The 22,850-nt window shown below is 39.4% G+C and overlaps 1 protein-coding gene across 3 annotated transcripts in view; it reads right to left on the minus strand.

Moving 5' to 3' along the window:
• The window catches only part of MFSD6 (major facilitator superfamily domain containing 6), a 73,342-nt gene that overhangs the window by 6,340 nt on the left and 44,152 nt on the right, over nt 1-22,850 (minus strand). For all 3 annotated transcript variants that reach the window (XM_030847702.3, XM_030847703.2, XM_060302139.2), the window contains exons 3-4: nt 14,613-14,710; nt 104-265 (exon numbers count right to left, since the gene is read on the minus strand). In XM_030847702.3, coding sequence (XP_030703562.1) covers nt 104-265; nt 14,613-14,710 — 260 coding nt within the window. The remainder of the gene's footprint in view (nt 1-103; nt 266-14,612; nt 14,711-22,850) is intronic.

Raw genomic sequence — 22,850 nt, forward strand, 5'->3', positions numbered from 1 at the left:
TGGCAATCTTCAGTAATAATTTGAGTGTTTATTGAGGGGTTGCTAAAAAAATTTGTTAAGTTTTCATCAAAGAAGAAAGAGAAAAAGAGAAAACCATTCTTACCAAAATAATTGACTAACACGCCTCCGATCATGGCTCCACAACCTCTCCCCAAACCCAGATGAAGGCCCTGCAGGATGCCCTGAGCAGATGTCCTCAGCTCTGGGGGAACCGCAGCGCTGAGATAAGAAATGCAGGCTGCCCAGATGGCCGCGTGTGTCACTCCTGGAGAGGAAGAAGAGCGGGCAGGGTGACCAATCAGCACTCCTTACATTACTCTTTTTTGGAACATGAGTTATTTACTTAACTATATATATATATATATATATATATATATATGTGTGTGTGTGTGTGTGTGTGTATATATATATACACATATATATATATACACACACACATATACATACCTAATAAAGATAAATATTTTGTGGTAAAATATACGTAACAATATTTATCGTTCAAACATTTTTAAGTGTATGGTTCAGTGGCTTTAAGTACATTCACAGTGTTGGGCAACCATCACTACCGTCCATCTCCAGAATTTTTTTATCATCCCAAACTGAAATTCAGCACCCGTTAAAACAATACTACCTCCAGGCCCTGAGAAACACCACTTACCTTCTGTCTCTATGAATATGACTATGACTGCTCTGGGTACCTCATATAAGTGGAATCATACAGTGTTTGTCCTTTGGTGTCTGGCTTATTTCACTTAGCACAATGTCTTCAGCGTTCATCCATGTTGTAGCATGTGCCAGAATTTCCTTTTTAAGGCTAAAGGATATGTAGCCTTGTAACTTTTTTATCCATTCATCTGTTAATGGACATTTGGGCGGTTTCCCCCTTTTGGCTATTGTGAATGCTGCTGCTGTGAACGCTGATGTGCAAGTATCTCAGTCCCCGCTGTCAGTTCTTTTGGGTCTATACCTAAAAGTGGAATTACTAGGTCATATGGTAATAATATATTTAATACTGTGAGGGGCTGTTTTCCACAGTAGCTGCACCATTTTACATTACTACTAGAAATGCACAAGAGTTCCAATTTTTCCACATCTCACCAGATGTTATTTTCTGTGTTTTTTTATAATAGCAATCCTAATGGGTATGAAGTGGTATCTCATTGTGCTTTTGATTTGCATTCCCTAATGGCTAGTGATATTGATCATCTTTTTATGTGTTTTTTGGCCATTTGTAAATCTTTAGAGAAAGTGTTTTGTCCATTTTCAAATTGGGTTGTTTGGGTTTTTTGCTGTTGAGTTGTCAGAGTTCCTTATATATTTTGGATATTGACCTTACTGGGTACCAGACGTATAGATCAACGGAACAGAATAGACCCCAGAAATAAACCCATGCATGTACAGTCAATCAATCTGCAACAAAGGAGGCAAGAATATACAGTGAAGAGAAGACAGTCTCTTCAACAAGTGGTGTTGGGAAAGCTGGACAGCTACGTGTAAATCAGTGAAACCAGAACACTGCCTCATGCCATATACAAAAAATAAACTCAAAATGGTTTAAAGACCTAAATGTAAGACATGACACCATAAAGTTCCTATAAGAGAATATAGGCAAAACATTCTCAGACATAAATCGTAGCAATAGTTTCTTAGATCAGTCTCCCAAGGCAAAAGAAATAAAGCAAAAATAAACAAATGGGACTTGATCAAACTTAAAAGGTTTTGCACAGCAAAGGAAACCATCAACAAAATGAAAAGACAATCTAAGAAATGGGAGAAAATATTTGTAAATGATGCAGCCAACAAGGAGTTAATATCCAAAATATATAAACAGCTCATACAACTCAATATCATAAAAACAAGCCAATCAAAATACAGGCAGAAGACCTAAATAGAAATTTCTCCAAAGAAGACATACAGATGGCCAACATGCACATGAAAAGATGCTCATCACTGCTAATTATCAGAGAAATGCAAATCAAAACCACAATGAAGTATCACCTCACATGGGTCAGAATGGCCATCGTTAAAAAGTCTGGAGAGGGTGTGGAGTAAAAGGAACCCTCCTACACTGTTGGTGGGAATGTAAATTGGTACAAACACTATGGAAAACAGTATGGCGTTTCCTATAAAAGCTAAAAATAGAGGTACCAATCCCACTCCTGGGTATATATCTGGAAAAAATTCTAATTTGAAAAGGTACGTGCACCCCAATGTTCATAGCAGCACTATTTACAATAGCCAAGACACGAAAGCAACCCAAATGCCCATCAACAGATGACTGGCTTAAGAAGATGTGGTATATATATATATATATATATATACACACACACACACACACACACACACATACACACACATACAGTGGAATAATAGTCATAAAAAAGAATGAAATATTACCATTTGCAGCAACATGTATGGACCTAGAAATATTATACTTAGTGAAGTAAATCAGACAAAGACAAATACTATACGGTATCGCTTATATGTGGAATCTAAAAAATTATACAAATGAATCTATATACAAACCAGAAACAGACTCACATAGAAAACAAACATGGTTACCAAAAGCGAGAGGGAGGGCAGGAGGGGTGACAAATTAGGAGTATGGGATTAACAGATACTAACTACTATACATAAGGAGATAAGCAACAAGGATTTACTTATAGCATAGGAAATTATATTCCATATCTTATAACAATTTATAATGGAATATAATCTGAAAAAAATATAACTGAATCACTTTGCTGTAATCTGAAACTAACACAGTATTGTAAATGAACTATACTTCACTTTTAAAAGATTATTTCCAATTTTTTCCATTATAATTAGCACTATGATTAACATTTTTGGAGATACAGCTTTTTTTTTTTTTTTTTTTTTTGGTACGCGGACCTCTCACTGTTGTGGCCTCTCCCGTTGCGGAGCACAGGCTCCGGACGCGCAGGCTCAGTGGCCATGGCTCACGGGCCCAGCCGCTCCGCGGCATGTGGGATCTTCCCGGACCGGGGCACGAACCCGTGTCCCCTGCATCGGCAGGCGGACTCTCAACCACTGTGTCACCAGGGAAGCCCTGGAGATACAGCTTTTTACATATCTTATTTACATTGGCTATAATTCTACAAGTGGGGTTAATGATTCAAAGAATATAAATTTTTTTTGCCTTTTAATATACAGCTCCAGTTTGTTTTCCAAGAGTGTAGGGACTATTTACAATGCCTCATTACCAGTTTAATTATATCTTCACCATTTGTTGGCAGGGAGGGGAGGGTAAAGATAACAGGTGAAAGAAAATTTGATTATTTTAATGTACAGCAACTGTGCATTGTATGAATTTAAATCTTTACTAGAGCACGGCTTTAAGTGTAATAGGAAGAGGGACTTCCTTGGTGGTCCAGTGGTAAAGAATCCACCTTCCAATGCAGGGGACGTGGGTTCGATCCCTGGTCGGGGAACTAAGATCCCACATGCCGCGGGGCAGCTGAGCCCATGCGCCACAACTATTGAACTCGCACGCCCCAATGAGAGAGCCCACGTGCCACAAACTACAGAGCCCACATGCCCTGGAGCCCGCGTGCCACAACTAGAGAGAGAAAACCTGCACGCCACAGCTAGAGAGAAACCCGAGCAGACTGCATGCCATAACGAAAAAGATCCCACATGCCTCAACAAAGATCCCGTATGCCACAACTCAGACCCAATGCAGCCAAAAAACTAATAAGGAAAATAAATGTAATAGGAAGATATTGTCACAACAGGTTTTATAGATAGCTGGAAAGGATTAAGAGATCATCTGGTTCTGCCTAGATTAAGTCTTGGACTTGCTTCCTGAAAAATAATCTCATTTGGAGATAATATCAACAGAAACTCAACCTATGTTTTAGAAAATTAAACTGAAAGATTAATATTCATTTAAGATTTAATCTGACAGTCTGCTTCTGCCCAAAATAAAACAACAGGGACTGGATTTACTTCCTTCTTGAAACAACAAACAACTGGACAAAATATATGAAACAATAGTTCCCAAGACACTGGACATCACCAACAAGGACAGTGATCTCAGAGAGATGGGAAACAATGAGGCGCTCCAGCTTACTGCCTGGTCAGAGTTTGAAAGCTGCAGGGCACAGAGGGGGAACTAGTGAGTTGAAGAGATGGAGCCGACAGTCTAGGGAGACCAAGGCAGCTGGAGCTCCAGGTCAGAGTACCAGAGAGCAGAGAGTTTCACAGCAACTCCAGAGATCTGCAGATGGTTTCCCTCAAGTATTCAGCAGAGTACTGATTAGCAAGAGCGTGTGTAGAAACTACCCAAAGCCAGGGAAAGAACCGCCCCAAAAGCATTACAGAAAGCATTCCTCAGAACCTACACAGGGCTGGGAATAATACCTGTTTCCACCAGCCACACTGGAAAAACATGATTCCTGGGATTGGTAGAGTACTCAAAAGGGTCTTGTGTTAGTATTATGAAAGGGTTAGCCCTAGTTTAAACACTGCTCTGGTACCATCTAAGTAATGTTTAAAAGTAAGATGCAAAAGGATCACAGTAGTTCCAAGTAATCTAGTTGTGTCCCAGAACAAATCTCAAGAATATCTGTAGGAATACAAAAATATCCAGCACCTAACAAGGTAAGATTCACAATGTCGGACATATAATCAAATTACCAGGATGATTTTACTTAAGTAGATCCGTAATAGAATAAACACTATTTTCACTGGGTACATTAGATTATATGCCCTATAGTAAACTGAGAAATAGCAAAATAATTTTTCTTATATGTTTCAGTAATAATTTCAAGTAGGCTGTTTTTTAACTAGAAAGATGGAAGAGGCAGTATGCACACTTAATTAATTTCCACAGAATTCAAATGAAGTGTTTGCTTTATCTGACTAAACAATTGCAGTACCTTAGATAATGCCAGCCTTCTCAGAATTGAATAATGCCTGGATAGAGTCTTAACTGTAAATGTTGACACAGTAATACACAATTAAAATATTATATGTTTTAAACAGTAGATTATTAAAGATGCAGCTAACTCCATTTCTTTTCAGATATGCATAGTTTTTCATTAACACTAAGGAAAAACTCAAAAATATTATGAGAAATAAAATGAAATTTATTCAACATTAATTAGATTCAATAGTAACATCCAGCATAGATTTTGGAAATTATTTCTTAAAGATGAATCATCAAAGACCTGAAACCACATCAGATGGTTGTCAATTAACTTTAATGGTGATGCCAAGTCTATTGTTATGTCTATGTTTGACCAATCAATTACAGGATTTACAAGTAGACAAAGATGGGTCTATGTATTTATGTGACCAAAACAGTAACAAATATATTTTTGCCATAATTCTAGATCAAATATAATTCTAGCAGTTATTCTCTTAAATGTGAAGGCTTGGACACACACAAAATCTTCCAATAATAGGGTTTCTTTTTTTTTTTTTTTAATTTTAAGGGTTTTCTAAACCTTTGAGTCTTCTAAGATAATTAAAGCATTTTCCAGCAGGATGACTTAAATTAGGATACTTTTAAACTATTGTTAAAATTTGTTGGCTGGTATTATGTGGCAGTTATAAAAGATTCTCTGTAGTTAGAATTCCAGAGTTTCCTCATTGCTTTTTTGGGACTGATTAGATCATTGGAACACTCTTTAAAGCAACTCAGGGCATTAACTGAAGGGAAAAATAGTAAAGCATTTAGTAAAAAATTTTTTCTCTGGTACTAAAAGCAGAAGAATGAAAGCCATTTGGCTTGTATGTTCCAACATTTTCCAGGGTAGATGTAGAATTAAAATTGGTTTCTCTGAACTACCTTTATTTCAAAATATCATGTAAACAGAAGACTCCATATTACTTCCTAGAAAAGAACCAGCAAATGTAAATCCACAAGAGGGGACTGGGTTGATAACAATACCTTGTATACACATGACAATTGTGGAGTTTTGGTTCTTGTTCTTAAACTTGAATATGCAACCTAGTAATCATACTAATAATCTGAAACGCTTGCCAATATTTTTACTACACTTGTGTTCTGGTCCTCTACAATAAAGCAATCTAGAAATCTAAAAAAATAAATTCCACCATTTTCCGTATTGGTAAAATGGTATTTTAGGTATAAAACAACTTTCCTTTAAAATTTAGAGGGTAAAAGATATCATAAGCAGAAAAAAGAAAATGTTTCTACTTCTTTCCCTTTTATTAGAGAACTGTGAGAAAGGAGTAGATGATTATTCTCTACATGATGAAATAAATAAGCAAATGTATGGTGTCACTGGTAAATGTGTTTACCCTAGAGCTATACCTTTTTAAACCTTTTAGTATGAGCTAACTAAGTTGGTGGATCAAACAGTAAGAATAAAAGGATGTTACCTCCGTGACTGACAGTAGTAACAAAGGCACATGAATTGACTCTCCTTGCAATGTTATTAACTCTTCCTTGGCTACTTGTTACAAAACTACTGATAATTTTGAGTGGCAGTTCAACACCAACTCACATAACAGGTGCTTAATAAATATGTTTGAGTGGCAATTCAACACCATATGTTAACTGACAACAAATAACACTCGAAGACCACCTAGGTCACGGAAACTTAGCTTCTCAGTCCTTTCTTACCTTTACTGTGGTCCCTTGGGATTACCTTCAAGGCTAACAGAAACTCAGAGATATTTTCATACCACCTACTGCCAAGACCTTAACTGTTTGTGCATACACTACATTTGAATAACCTAGAACCATTAGAAATAATTATGATTAACATTTAATTTCTCTCATTAATAACGTTATTACAGCAGCTTACTCTACCAGGAGCTGTGCTACGTATTTGACAAAGATTATCTCCTTTATTCTTCCTAGTAATAGGTACCATTTTTTTCTTCATTTTCCAAAAAGGCACAGAAGAGATTCAAGTGCCTTGTTCCAAGTGACACAGACAACAGGGTAGTGGAACAGGATTTGAACCCAAGGTGTCTAAGCTCGGAACTTCAGTGCTTAAGTACTATACTATACATCCTCATAACCACTGTTAAAAGTATTCTATAATAAATGTAATCATCTAGTTTGAGAGGTTTTCTTGATAATATCAAACATGCCCAATAATCTATCAATTTTTTAAAAATGTACATTCTTACTACCTTCTTCCCCTCCCTCCTAAAAGAGTTCACATCACACATAATATCACGTTTTTTATATGCCCCAAATAACTCTTTACCTTATAATATTCAACATTCTTACCTGATCCTGCAACACGAATTTCAAGATTGTTCAGTCTTGGCCCACAAGAATGCTCTATTGCAATACATAGCATGTATTGATATGAACAAGAAAAAATCCTTTCTTCCCAAGAAGACAGCTGCTTTTTGTACAGTGCTGCTTGGCTTGGGGGAATCACATCATAATGGCATGGGAGGGGTGAGAACTGATGCGGTATCGGGGAACTAGTATTGTTTCGTTTTTCTTGCTCTGCCACTGACTTGTGCTTACTGAACACAACACACATATCCCTTTAGCAGTGGCACACCAAAGCAGTTGTGACAAACCTTTTCCACTGATGGACCAAAGCATACATTTCAGTTAGCTCGGTGTACCTCTCAAATGCTGAGATTAAAAAAAGTTTCTGAAAGATCAACCTGGTAAAAACCAGTTAAGAGACTACTCTTCAAACAACAACGCAAGAAAACAAAAACCAAAGCAAAGCAAAAACAAACCCTCCACTGGGCAGGCGATAAAAGGAGGCAGTATTGGTTAAGGTAATGCTCCTGTTGCAAGAGAGAAACCTCAGAATCTTAGTGGTTTCACCCATTAGATGTTTTCTTTTCTTGCCCATATAAAGTCCAATGGTCAAGGCACAGGAAGAGTAGCAGCTCTGCTTCACATAGTCATTCAGGGACCCAGGCTGCAGAGACTCTGTCTTCTTCCTCACATGGTTACCCTGGGCACCGATATCCAGCAAAGGACGGAAGAGAGGATGGCACATGGAAAATTTTATGGGCTGGGTTTAGAAGTGACACGTCATTCCTGCTTACATTCCACTGGGCGAATCAGTCATATGCTCATACCTAACTGCAAGGAAGGCTAGGAAGTGGAGTCCAGTGTGTGTCCATGAAGAAAAGGAAATAGCCAGTGAACAACAAGCCAGTATCTCTGCCAAAGTCAGGGCCACCAACAGCAAGGGACCTTCCAGAAAGAGCAGAGGACCCCACAAAGAGCAGTGGACCTAGCAGAAGCTTCATGAACCTTCTTGTGTCGCATGAAAGAGACTTTACATATGACACGCAACAATCAGCACTTCCACGCCCACCCATGTGCAGCACTGCAAGAATCTCATGCATTCATTCACTCAACAGTCCTTACTGAGCACCCAGACCACGTGCCGGAGCCCCTGCTCTGCACTGAGACTGTGACGATATACAGAACACGTGTTTAACCACCACAGAGCTTATAGTCTGGCGGGTGGAAGGGGGCAGGATTTACCTGAAGGAGGAGCAGACTGAGCTCCTTGAGGAGCTCATACCAGGACCTGGCACTGGGCTTGACACGTAACAGCAGCTGAGCAAAAGAGAGCTGAAACGAAACTGAGCAGGCAGTGGCCTGCGGGCTGGGATATAAGGAAGAAAGCACTTGTGGATAAAAGGTACCCTGGGTAACAATGGAGAAAACTTCCAACTCCCACGTATGAGTAAAAACGGAAAGAAGAAATGAAGTTTCTATAAGCTTCACTTTGCAAGTTTAAAAAAAGAAAGACATGTAAGTTGCTTTAAAAAAAAAAGTCTATAACTAATACAACAATGTTTTGGGGGCCTTTGTGAATTTTACATGCTGGCGTTATACCCTTGGCATACCTTCAAACAGGTCTTAGGAGACTGCCACCCCAAACTGCCTGTGTTTAAGGTCAAGACTTAACAACACTATATACTATATGCCCAATGTCTCCTCATAGCAAGCCACACGTGAGAACTGCTTTTACAGCAAAGCCAGTAAAAATTTCACTTCCCCAAAGATAACTTTAAAAACACTGTACACTGACTAGTCATTTATGGCCGGGCTCTCATGCGTAATTGCAATGTAACCTCTTAGGGTAGAATCTTCTAAGTTACATTTCCCCTGGTCCTGATTTTTATTATAACTTTTTATTTTACTTTTATTGCATGTTATTTAACATTTATTGAAGGCTAACTATGTGCCAGGTAACATGCTATATACTTTGCATAGAATAGTTTATTTACTACTCATTAGCCTATTCTGTAGCACAAAAGTCTAAGAGGCTTAAAGTGATTAAGCAGCTTGCCTAAAGGACACAGAGCTTATAGGTAGGGGAGCTGGAATACAAGACAGTCTAATTCAAGCCTGAGCACTTTATGGTTTCCAGCTTACTGCATATTTTGGTAAGCTGTCTCAAATAATTTGTAGAATGAGGTGGGGACATAAGTAAATGATTAAAACACACTGCTGTTTTTACAAATGTGCAATGGATGGCAGGATGGTATCCTAGGGAAAAAGCTAACATATTACAGATTCAACTTTTAAACTTAGTTTTCAGCTTTCCTTCACATATTTATAAGCTTCTGAGATAGAACTTCCTCTATTATTCAAAAGCTTTAATAATTAGAAAATATCAACTATAGTACATTTTGCAGGGGACTGTGAAATCAAACAACAAGCATTTACAGTATATCTTCCTGTGTGCATGCTTCTTTGGAGAATTCAAAAACTGTAAGGTGTGGTTTTTGCACTTAAGGGTTAAAACTAAGTCAGGAAGTAAAACTAGTACTTGTTAAATAAAATAACTGGGTAACAATTAAGTGCTAAACTGTGTAACAGTCCATAACTCTGAGAACAATTCAGAAAAGGAAGAGCTAAGTGTCAGATGCAGTTTGCCAGAAAAGGATTCTTGCAGCAGAAGATATTTAAAATGAATTCTGAAGGGACAAAATAATGTCTATTTTTAAGAGATTGTATAAGAACTTTTAGTAACTGTAAAGCATGGGAATGATAAAGAATAAAACTGCTCTATTACAATTTATGACTATTCTGATTAAAAATTAACTTTAGCAGTAACATCAATGACATCCGTATGCCAATTTATTCACTGAAATACTAAACTTAGAGCATTTTGTATATCTTATATATTCATGTGACAAGCTACTTGTGTTTTAAGGGTTAAGTCAGACAGAAAATTTCCAATATGGGTGATAACAGCCTGGAATCACGGCTAGAATTTCCACTGTCAGATAAGGGCTACATTGTAATGCTTTCATAATTTCTCCATGTTCTTCCTGAGAGGAAGGAAAACATGATTCTCACTCGGCTGAGCAGGCATACTAAATAAGAGAGTAAAGCTGCATAAATGTCAGTTCAAGCTTTCCTACTGGTGACATTAAAAAACTATCTTTCATCATAATCTTAACCCAGATCCTACCGATCAAGCAATCTGCAGAGAAGGACGCGACACAGACCTCATTTTCACCCTTCAGTGCTTGAGCCATTAATTTGAGCACCACAAAAGGACCTCTTTAGTTACAGCAGCCCTGGTCTGGCCTTACTCTCCTTAAATACATTTTAATAGCAAAAATAATTTGAATCACATCCATCTCAAAGTCTTGCAAGGATTCACAAAAAACACCGGCATAAAAATGAGCATAAAAAATTTGACTGTGATTTTTATCAGAAGTGTATACTCTGGATCACAATCAAGAATATGTTTAAATGCTTCTCGTACAGAAGTAAAGGAGAAAAACATGTGGGTTCTTAAAATGAGATCCTATAAATAAATATAAACTATCCTAACCTCTCCACTGCACCCAGCAATGCTTTTAGGCACTTAGACCCACTGCCTCTTTTTAAAATAAATTACAGGCTCCTTATGAGTAGGAAATACATCTTCTGCTGCTTTACATGGTGGCACCCGTTGCCTACTGAATAACATGTTTGCTGCAAAAGACAAGTGAATGGCTAAAAGGCTGCAAGAGACACTGGCTGCTAAATGTGAGAAAGATCATAGGAAAGAAACATCCTCATAATCCCCAACAGTCTTACCTTGATCCCAAAATAGATACCCACATAGCCTTCTTCCTAGGGGTCTAGAGAGGAGGAAATTTGCTTTATCCCCATCCCATCAGCTAATTATTACCAACATGGCCTGAGGAGATACGTGCTGAGATGATGATCAAGAGCTTCAGGGAATGAAGGATAACAAGGAATCTTCCTCCATCAGTTACAGGTAACCCCAAAGAGGAAGAGATGAGTAGCCAGAGATATGGAATAAAGCACATCCCTTGTCTCCTCCCCTTCCATTGCTCCACTAGGTGGTACTAGTTCTCATGGTGTTTTAGGGATGAGGCACGGGGTGAAAGGTTGAAGAGCTAGACCTCACCTCTATTTTTTTTTTTTTTTTTTTGCGGTACGCGGGCCTCTCACTGTTGTGGCCTCTCCCGTTGCGGAGCATAGGCTCCAGACGCGCAGGCTCAGCGGCCATGGCTCACGGGCCCAGCCGCTCCGCGGCATGTAGGATCTTCCCAGACCGGGGAATGAACCCGTGTCCCCTGCATCGGCAGGCGGACTCTCAACCACTGCGCCACCAGGGAAGCCCCTCACCTCTATTTTTTAAGAAGACCCTCTGTGTGGCGCTGGGGCCGGAATCAAAGAGTGGAAGTGCTGACTGTTCAGTGTCACGACCATCAGTGATGAGAGCCAATGTCCTGCTTCCCCACCCTCCCCCCTCCTATGGCTGGGTGTTTGGAAATCGTCAGGTAGCAGTTCCAGTCAAGGGATTAGGGGGCATCTATCATGATAGTGGGCTGGTCCTGTAATTAAATCATTCCGTGTTTTGTCATCATTTCTTGTTTTACTGCATCCTAAGTAGAGCTGCCTTAAGCACAGGGACTTTAAAGTCATTTGGATGAGCTTGTAAATCTGGAAGAGTTCAGACTGGAAAAACAAACCCGTTCAGTCACAAGTGTGTGCCTATGAAACAGGATTTATTCCACATAGATAATCCACTGTTTTCCGTAGGGTGGGCATGGGTCAAACAAAGGCAAGGGATTTTTTGTTGTACAGCCCAAACACTCAGCACTCACTTCTGCCAGGGAATGAAACCGTCTCCTCCAGTTTTAGACGCAAAGAGCTCTGTGGAACTGGTCACAGAGCCCCGTGTTAGATGTGGAGACTCCCCGTATTTACAGATTCCCCCTTTTTACTTGCTTCAGATCAGTAGCTAGGTTTCTACTGGCCCGGGGGAAATAAAATGAAACACAGAGGTATAAACTGTAGCCTGCCACGGGAAGCAGGGATACCTGCCCTAAGGTGCACATAAATACGTATTATAAAAATATGTACTGGGTCAGCAGCTTAGGATGACAAACCATCGAGCCCTAGCCAAAGCCTCCCACTCAGGCTTCCTGAGATGCCATTCCGCTCTCCACGGCTGTGCTTTGCACATGGCTCTTCTCTGTGCCAAAATGTCTGCTTCTCTTTAGGCCCCCGGGTGGGGTCCTGGTCACCCTTCAAAATCCAGCTTATCTGTGATTTCCTTGGGGAATCTTTTAATAATATCATCCTCCCACTCTCTGCTTCACAAAGCTAATCATTCCCTCCATGGAGCTCCTTCTCTGTTACCTGGCACATTTTTCTGATTCCATCTAACACACTGGGTAGCAATTATGTATTTATACATCTGGCTTCCAGAACAGTGAGACCTTGAGGCCTAAGTTAATATATTGTTTTTTAATTATATTCCCAGCACTCAGCATGCTGCGTGACTCTTGGTGGCTATTTAACATATCTTTAATAAATTAACAGGAAAAAAGACGTTTTCGATTCACAACAGCATTTGTTTTTTCCCTCTTATAAAATTCTTCTCTTGTTATGTCTTCTTTAACCACTGTTTTAAAAAAGCTTCTCTCTTTTGCTCTCTTTTCTTTTTTTTAATATATATATATTTATTTATTTATTTGGCTGCACCGGGTCTTAGTTGTGGCACACAGGATCTTCAGTTGCGGCATGTGGGATCTAGTTCCCTGACCGGGGATCGAACCCAGGCCCCTTGCACTGGGAAGCGCAGAGTCTTAGTCACTGGACCACCAGGGAAGTCCCTGCTCTATTTTCTTAAGTCACTAATGCAAACCATCCTTTTTTATCTAATTCATATTAAATTAAAAGGAGAGAAAAAGGTCTATGCATGTATTATTATAACAGGTATACCAGTTTTTTTGTTTTTTGTTGTTTTTTTTAAGTAAGAGTCTGCACGTGGTGTCATACCAATAAATAAAGCAGTTAAGTCAGGCGAGCACCCTGCCTCACAGAATAGAGTCAGAATTAGAGGTGGGAACCCCTAAGGCTGTGTTGCTTATACCTTGTTGTTGCACATTTCTTTCCTGCAGTTCATATTCTGTGCTTTGTTTTTCTTACATGACACAATACTGAGATGTATGCCCCACCTCAAGACTATTCAAGAGTTCTAATTATTACAAACAATAATTTCTTATTATAAGACCAAATTTCCATTTTCTATATATTTATAAACAAATCTCTTTTCATCATTTATACCACTGCATCAGACCTGAGAAAAGCACCTTTAAAGTGTGTCCATATTTGAATTTTATAATTTTAATGTGACTATAAATTATGTCTCCTTTCAATTAGGACAGGTTTTTTTTTTCATTGCCACGATGGGATTTGGTGAATGAGCTTTCGCATTTTATACATTTTGTTTAGATATATAATTGTGAGTCTTTCATCTTAGATACTATGATAAAGAATTATGTTGATTGTATGGCATTTGCATCCTCAGGGTTAGGGAAAATGACAATGGCAATCTATAAAGCTAATAAAATTGTATATAGTCATAGACTGTTTGGTACAATTAATGATTTAGGAGCCTGGGCAGCCCCGGAAGACCTCAACTCCAATGATGTTATCCTGAACCTTTATTTTAATCATAATGCCAATCACCAAATGGTTTAGCCAAGCTGCTAACAGAACTTCTCAGGATACAGTCTGGATTATATGAGCTAATGAATAGAAATCAATGTTTTCACTGCTCTTAAGCCACATGGCAAGAAATTTTTTTCAAAGTTACATGTTGAAGGGTCCAGTGAAGCAAAGAGAAGAACTCAGGTCAGGATATTTGAGCAAAGATTTTAAAGGTGCATGGGAAAACAACAGCCTGACTATAAAGCTTGTGTTACAAATCACTAGGTGTGATCAAAGTAACTGAAGAAATATAATAATTATGACTTTTTTTTTCCAGTAAGTATAGTTAACCTACAAAAATACCAAAATCTTTAAAATATAAATCGTTTTATATTTAAAACCACCTTTGGATGTGTACACCTAACAGCTGTACATGAGAGTTTATTGCAGAGTTCCTCTTTCTTTGTTTAAACAGAAGGGTGTGGGAAATAATCCAGCTTTGTTTAGCTCAACAAACACAGAACACTAAGAGGAACTGAAGAACCAGCGCCCTGACGTAACCTGTTCCTTCACAACCACTTCAAACTCATATAAAACAGTGCCTCTGCCCTTCCTTTGTAGAGTCAGATGCTGAGGGCCACTGAACTTTCATGTAGTCATAACTCAGGTAGAAAAATAATTCTAATTCCAACTGTTAACTTGCCTTGAAGAACTTCCATGGGGAGAACAGTCCAGGCATTTTCCAGGTAGGAAATATAAATATAGCGAGCCGTATTGCAGGCCAGGCCAATGTACAGAACCCTAAAAAAAGCAAAGGAAAATAAGTTGAGGCTCTGGTAGAGATACAAAACATGCAAATATCACCTAGTTTTTCCCCTGCCCAAAACATCCATCATCCAGCAGGCAGTGTTCCAAACTCAGAAGTGGGGAAGCTAAAGGACAATTAAATTTAACCATAAACTCTTAGGAATAAGAAAACTGCTTCTAACATATCTGCTCTCAGCCTTTTCAAAATGCTTGTTAATATAAAAGCAAACATCACCCTTCCTGAAACTTAATTAGTAGCAGAGATGATGCTTTTTTAAGATAGTCTGGGCATACTGCCATCTGTAATGACATTGCTGGCTTCCTTCCAGGTGGCTGTAGGGTAAATATGCCTGGGATTGCAGCCACTTCACTATGATGGGGGAAGGAAAGGCTAAAAATGAGCACATGTGAATATGTGGCCCCGCTTGCAATACCCAAGACACCAAGCAGTTTCACAAAGAGACTCTCAAGGTCATTGAAAACTGTCATCCAATGATGAATAATAACTATTTGGAAATCAAACACTTTTTCCTGTCAGTTCAATTGATACAAGTTCATTATTTAAAAAAAAAATCCATGATATCACATGTTTACAAAATTGATAAATATATATCAGCCTCTAGCTTTCACTCTCACAATCACCACCACAAAAATTATGAGTAAAAACAAAATAAACAAAGGCCTTAAACGGTGAATCCAAGCATAAGGTTACCATCTCTCTCATTCTGAACTAGACAGGCTGGTTTGGAAGCAAACGGTGGCTACTTCTCTTTACAAAAACACAACCCAGGGGCTTTCTTTTTCTTGGTTGTTTTCCATTTTCTGTTAATTTTCCCCAACCTTAATGCTTTTCTTGTGTTCTAAATCCAAGTGGATGAAAACTAGAAGGTAAAAGAAATAAACCAATTTGACAATCAGTGGTATTTTCCTAATCTTACTCAACTGTATTTTTATATTAAAATCATTCTTATAAACAGTGTCCTCTTTTTCCAACACTGGATCAAGGAAACGAGATGCTCTGAGGCATCCAGCTGGTATTAACTGCAAATATGGAGCGGAAAGAAATATGGGGAAAGACAACAAAAGGGTTGAGGGGGTGGGGATGGGATAGGAAATGGATATTAGAATGGATTTAGGAGCTCTTCAATAACGAAAAGGTCTGGGTTGTCATATTCTTTGGACTTTATGCTCTTTTTACTTGTATGTTTTGAAGAAAAAAGTATGTTTCAAACCTGTTTGATAAAAAATTTGTTGAACAAACTTGCTATAAATCCGTCAGCCAGGGTCCCAATGCTAGGAAACAGCAAGGAAAAGCCCACAGGAGATTAAAATGCAAAATACACTATACAAACACACAAGTTACACAAATATGTTTCCTTCCAGGTTCTAAGGCAGCCCCGCTGATGACATCAACTTAGCCTAACTCATGGTCAGCAAAGATTTTCTATAAAGGGCCATAGAGTAAATAGGTCTTGTAGGTCTTTTGCACATTCTCAACTCTGCTGCTGTAGCATGAAAGCAACCATAGACAGTATGTAAATGAATAAGCATGGATGGCTGTGTGCCAATAAAATTCGAATTATGAACACTGAAATTTAAGTTTCATGTAATTTTCATGTATCACAAAATAGTATGCTTCTTGTGATTTTGTTTTCAACCACTTGAAAGTATAGAAACTTTTCTTAGTTCCTGGGTCCTACAAAACAGGCAGTAGGCCAGATTTGGCCCCTGGCCATAGCTTGCCAACCTCTGACCTAGCTCACTAGTTCTTATTAACTCTGCCTGTACATCAGATTTACTCGGGCAACTGTTAAAAACTACAGCATTGAGGCCCATGCCACCCTCAGTTAAGGCTCTTTAGGATTGGAACTCAGGCTCCGTGCTTTTGAAAGCTCCCCAGGTTATTCAGATACTGAGCCAAAGGTGGAGAACCACTGACCTAGCTCATTCTAAGCAGCTCCAAGTAATTCTTGCCCATAATCCCATCATAAAAAGATTTGGTACTACATCTTCCTTGTGTTCATATTGCCTATCCTATACCTTTCTTTTGAGCCCACTTCTGAATCAGGGTTACCATGACAACCGCTATTCAATCCAGGCCACAGTCCACAGGGCCTGGCCCTAAGTAACACATAAGAGGTAGGTTGCGCTACGCCTTCAAACCTCTCTCTACCCCCGTGGAATTCAGCCACTGGAGTCTGTAATTTCTCGGACCCTTAGGTCTCGGATTGCCACCAAGCAGCCCAGTGACTATGAACTTGATATACCTTTCAATTCTTTTCCATGTTTGTAATCTCACAACTGATAGTTCTTTGGGACCAAAGAACTGATAGTTCTTTGTAAAGGTGAAAACACAAAATCAGAAGTATCCAGCGCAAATTACTTCATCTCCTAGAGCCTCAATTTCCTCATATATCAAGTAGACAACAACATCAACTCTGCAGGCTTGTGATAATTACAACACAGTGAGTTGCCCATAATAAGCACTCAATAAAAGGTATTATTATTACTATTCTTATTATTATTTTAAAGAAAAGTGTCCAAGTATCCTTCTTTTTTCTGATAAAACTTTTATCCCAGAATTCCAAGAGAGGACACTAGCATTCCTCCCTCACCAACCCTTCTGGCGAAGCCGGTGGCTTAAAAAAATCGGCAAGTGTAAAATGATGAGCAGAAAGGAAGGCAGCATTTTGATCTATGAAAAGGGAAAGAAGTAGACAACATATTTATTGAATAATCCCTGAAAAGTATTGCAGCAACCTAAGAATCTCTTTAATATCTGAATGGGATATTTAAACTGCCGTAGTATTCACTGTTATGGGCTGAACTGTGTCCCCTCCAAAATTCATATGTTGAAGGTCTAAGTCCTAACCCCCAGTATCTCAGAGTGTGGCTAGATATGGCAATAGGGCCTTTAAAGAGGTGATTAAGGTGAAATGATGTAATATGGGTAGGCCCTAATCCAACATGACTAGTGTCCTGATAAGAAGAGATTAGGACAGAGACAGACACAGAGGGAAGACCAGATGAAGACACTGGAAGACAAGCCAAGGAGAGAAGTCCTCAGAAGACATACATCCTGCCAACACCTTGATCTTGGACTTTTAGCTTCCAGAACTGTAAGGAAATAAAATTTCTATTTTTTAAAGCCAGTCTGTGGTGCTTTGTTATGGCAGCCCTAGGAAATGAATACATGCACACTCATGAAATTAAGGATTTGCTAATAAAAAGGAATTTATAATATGTTTTACTAGATCATCTTCTGGACAAATTCTTTATGCTGAATATAGAGCATATGTTTGGAGTCCTAGAATTTGCCTGAGCATTAAGAGGTCTGGAAATACAGAAAAATAGTCTGAAAAATGCCTCTCAGTGACATACAGAGACCCATTGAACACCTACAGTGAAATAGCTCAGAAACAACATCATTGCTTTCCTATTTCACAACAAGAAGTCAGTAAGTACAAAAGTAGACAAGAAATAAAGAAAATTTTAGAACAGGTGTTATAGATAACTGATCTATAAAGAACACAATTGGTAAGGAGCAGATGATTCAGCAGAAAACACTACACCATGGAAAACCCAAATCACTGGTCAAACTCCTTGATTCTTTATTTGAGCAAAATATAATGGTAGGAGAAAAGTACTTATGAGTTTCTAATTTCTTACAAAACCACAACCCACAGTGTTGACAGGATAAGTTGATTGGTGATTATCTTATAATGAAACTGGTACTTGTTTTTTTGTTTTATTTGGTTTTTCAGAATGACAGTATTCAAGATAGAGAAGCAATTAATTGTGAGTCATCCTGCAATTCCTAACAGAGTGTGGGTTAATTATGATGTCCTACTTTTCTAATTTAAACCATCTATAATATAACATGACTGAATAACCCCTAAGAACATTTCTAAATTACAAAGAACATGAATTTTGCTCAATAAACATTAACTGAGATACCACTATGTAACATACACTGTGCTGGATGAAAGGGAATAAAAATGAAGAGAAATCCTCCTTGCCTGCAAGGAACTTAGTCTAGTGGGAAGACAGGCACAGAAGCAAATAAGTTAAATACAATACCCTAAGAGGTCTGCACAAAGTGCTATGGCTACACAAAGGAGAGGTTCTTAGCTACCCCTGGGGGTCCCAGGACACTTGGGTTAGAAGCAAAGGGACAAAGGAGGAGGGACAAGCATCACGGGCAGAGGGAACAATAGAAAGGTTAACCATAAAACCTCAAGCATTTGCAGGCAGAGAGGGTATTTGAACGATGTAAGACGGATCAAAGTCTAAGGATTTATGAAGAGATAAGTGAACTTTTCCAGCCCAGATCCAATCTGGAAATTATTCTCTATTCCAGAGACAATACAGGTTATGAGCAGCAGAGAAAGATTTAAGTAGGATTATCCTACAATGCTCTCAGATATATGAGATGAAAGAGCAACACCACGCAAAGAAAACCCATTCTCAGCCGAATGAGTAATTGGCAGCAAGCATGTTGCAAAGCCTCTAATGGATAAACAGAAAAGTTCCTCAAAAAAGAAAAAACACTGGATGAAAACAAAATGCCCTGGATAAGAATGGTTCTTATCAACCAGACATGGAGCATTTGCAGATGGGAGTCTGAACATGCGCTCAACCTGTGGTACAAGCCCTCGCACAAAGACACAGTGTTCCAACGCACAGAAGTGTTGCTCCAGGGCTGGGTGGAGATGAAGACAGACTAGCAGGACTTCCCTGGTGGTGCAGTGATTAAGAATCCGCCTGCCAGTGCAGGGGACACGGGTTCAAGCCCTGGCCTGGGAAGATCCCACATGCCGCGGAGCAACTAAGCCCATGCGCCGCAACTACCGAGCCTGCGCTCTAGAGCCCATGAGCCACAACTACTGAAGCCCGCGTGCCTAGAGCCTGTGCTCCGCAGCAAGAGAAGCCACCGCAATGAGAAGCCCGCGCACTACAACAAAGAGTAGCCCCCGCTCGCTGCAACTAGAGAAAGCCCACCTGCAGCAACGAAGACCCAATGCAGCCAATAAATAAATTCATAAAAAAAAAAGACAGACTAGCAACGAACCATGATTCAGAAAGTAATATTTTGACAGGTTAGAGGCCACTGGGACAAGGTCCTCAGCTAGAGGCCAATGTCACCTAGCTAGGGTTTCACTAGGAACACCAGTTCCTAATGGGAAAGAAGTGCCTCATGTATGAGTCAGCTTAGGTTTTCTGTATGGTAAACAGTATATGGACTCACCCTTAGGCTGGGTTCCATCATTCCCAGATCATCCTTTTATGGTCTATATGAACTTGTCAGTAAAAAAAAAAAAAAAGTTCTTTCAGATATTGCTACAGGTGTCTTTCTAGAGCAGACAGACACCAGCTGCTAATTAAGGTCAGGACTCTGGTGCTTAATGCAAGCATTCAGTGTAAGCAGTGCCCTCCTCCCCAAGAACGAAGCTTATGTCCAGCATAATCACCTGATACTGACAACCTTAGAGTAAGATGATGTTCCCGACTGTCAGCTTTATCAGTAGGAAAATATAAATCCAAACTCTTTAGAAGATAACTAAACTAGAAGGTTTAAGCCTTGAAGAGTTAAATTTTAGTCTCGAACATTACTGTTTTTTCATATTCATCCCCCTCCTCCCAACCAACCTGCATGATGTAATGTCACTGTGGGTGTCCTCCCAGGATTTCTCTGCCTCTATGTAGCAGAATAGGGTTTTACTGTCACTGTCTGGAATCTCTTGTCCTGCCTCCCCTTTCTTGTCCTCTCTACCCTGTGTCCCATACCCAGGGCTGGCTGGCTTGAACGGATCCTAGCTGGCATTCCTTGGAACTCCCATCCTAAGCACAGGGCCCGAGCTACCATCACGGGACACTTCTCATGCCACAGTGGTAGCAAAAGCAACCAGAGTGAAGACGTGGCCTGGAGTCAATGACCTGAGCAACATGTGGCAGGAGCTGTCACACCCCATGCCCAGTGCTCACCTAGAAGTGGCAGAGCTGATGACACACCTGTTCCTTCTTCCAAGACATGACTTTGGGCACTAGTATCTCTGATTGTGAGAGTCCTACACTTGAAAGTGCTCATCTCTTCTAAGAAACCATCTCAAATGTCCCCAGGTATAACTGATCCTATCTCACCATCTCAAATGTCCCCAGGTATAACTCTTCCTCTGTTATACTCTTTGTTTCCATTAGAGTACTTGTCACAATCTACAAGTGCTATACACAGAAGACCGTGAGTTCCTGGGAGGCAAGGACTGTGTCTTTTTCATCTTGTACTCAAAAGGAGCCTGCCTTACTCAAGTGCTCAGTGAATTATAGTAAAGTAATTTAACATAATCTTATGTAAATGGATAAAACATGAGGACAAAAAGAAGCACTATTTCCATGAAAACAGCGTTTCTCGATGGGCCACCATCATTTTGGATGCTATAATTCTTTATCATATGGGACCCACCCATTCACCGGGGGATGTTTAGGATCCTGGCCCTTGGGCGCTAAGTGACAGTCTCTGAAAAAACTAAAATGCCCCCTCACACATTTCTAAACACCTCCTATTGGGAAGCACTAGATAAGTCCCTTAAAGGCTTCCTGGTCACTGTATCGTAAAATGTCCTGTGTGTGTGTGTGTGTGTCTCCATATTCAAGTTATATTAGTACCTAAACAAATCTAGAAGGAGACAGACACCAAACCACGATCAATGGTTACCTTGGAGATTTGTGATTACAGTCCATTCATTGTCTAAGGAGTGTATTTCTGTAGATTTTGAGTTTGCATAGTGAGTTATGTACTTTTTGAAAATCACGTAAAAATAACATTTAAAAGATGGGGAAAAAACTATCAGATTAGGCATGGGAAGGCAGCCATTAAAAACTTAGGTTAAAATAATAAAAAAACTTGGGCTTCCCTGGTGGGGCGGTAGTTGAGAGTCCCTCTGCCGATGCAGGGGACACGGGTTCGTGCCCCGATCCGGGAAGATCCCACATGCCGTGGAGCGGCTGGGCCCGTGAGCCATGGCCGCTGAGCCTGCGCGTCCGGAGCCTGCGCTCCACAGCGGGAGAGGCCACAGCAGTGAGAGGCCCGTGTACCGCAAAAAAAAAAAAAATAATAATAATTTAAAAATAGAATTCTGTACCCAAATTGTTTTTAAAGTACCTTTATGTCTGTGTTCCACACAAAAGAAACCAAAACTGATGGAAATCATAACCCCAATAACAGAATCATTTTCAAAGAAAATGTTTGGCCCTACAACCAAAGATTAGCAAATGTTTTTATATTTTTGTGTTTCAAAATGTTTAAGTTGTGAATATGTTACATCTTATCATTAATCTACCAACCACTAACTATTTGATACTGTCACCTAAAGCGAGCTAAAAGTCACTGCAGAACAGTAAGTACAGCACTGTAATCCTCACGTCAGGGAAGGAGAGTTACATACACATGTATTATGCACTTACATGTGAAGTGACTATCTCTGGAAGAAGACACTAGAACCGCATATCACTGATGGGCTCTGGGTGGGGAGTGGAGCTGGGGGACTGTCCCAAAGGTGGGAGAGAGACTTTACTGAATATCTTTTAGAACTCTTGAATTCCTTCCCATGTGTGTATCTACTTTCTCAAAGAATAGAGATTAGTCACTGTGCTTCATGTAGCTATAAATAGGCACAGTAAATGATGTATGATGCTTGACCCATGGTTTTCCAACCTGAAGGGATCATTACCTGGGTTTCTATTTTGGTTTAAAAATAATACAACATTCTAGCTTAATTAATATTCAATATTATTTCTATCTTTTGAATCTGTTATGAGATTGGGTGTAAGTCAAAGATTCATACAAATTAGTTAAGAAAGGCACATGAACTATTCAGCATTGCCATGATTGTGCTCTTTCTGGACAAAGAAAACTGGCAGTCTATAGAGACAAACTTAAGAAAAGTATTCATTTGGTTCAAGAGCCACTTGGATCATCAGAAAGTATTACATGTAATACAATGGGAACCTTTGAATCAAAACCGCTAAGAACCACCAAAAAAAAGATTCTATTATAAAACATCTTTTTTGGTAGACTATCTGGCACAGTGCGCTGCCTAGCTTCTGTCCTCTAGCCACGTGAATTCCCAGCGGACCC

This window comes from Globicephala melas, chromosome 7, assembly GCF_963455315.2.
Source record: "Globicephala melas chromosome 7, mGloMel1.2, whole genome shotgun sequence".
NCBI classification, from domain to species: Eukaryota; Metazoa; Chordata; class Mammalia; order Artiodactyla; family Delphinidae; genus Globicephala; species Globicephala melas.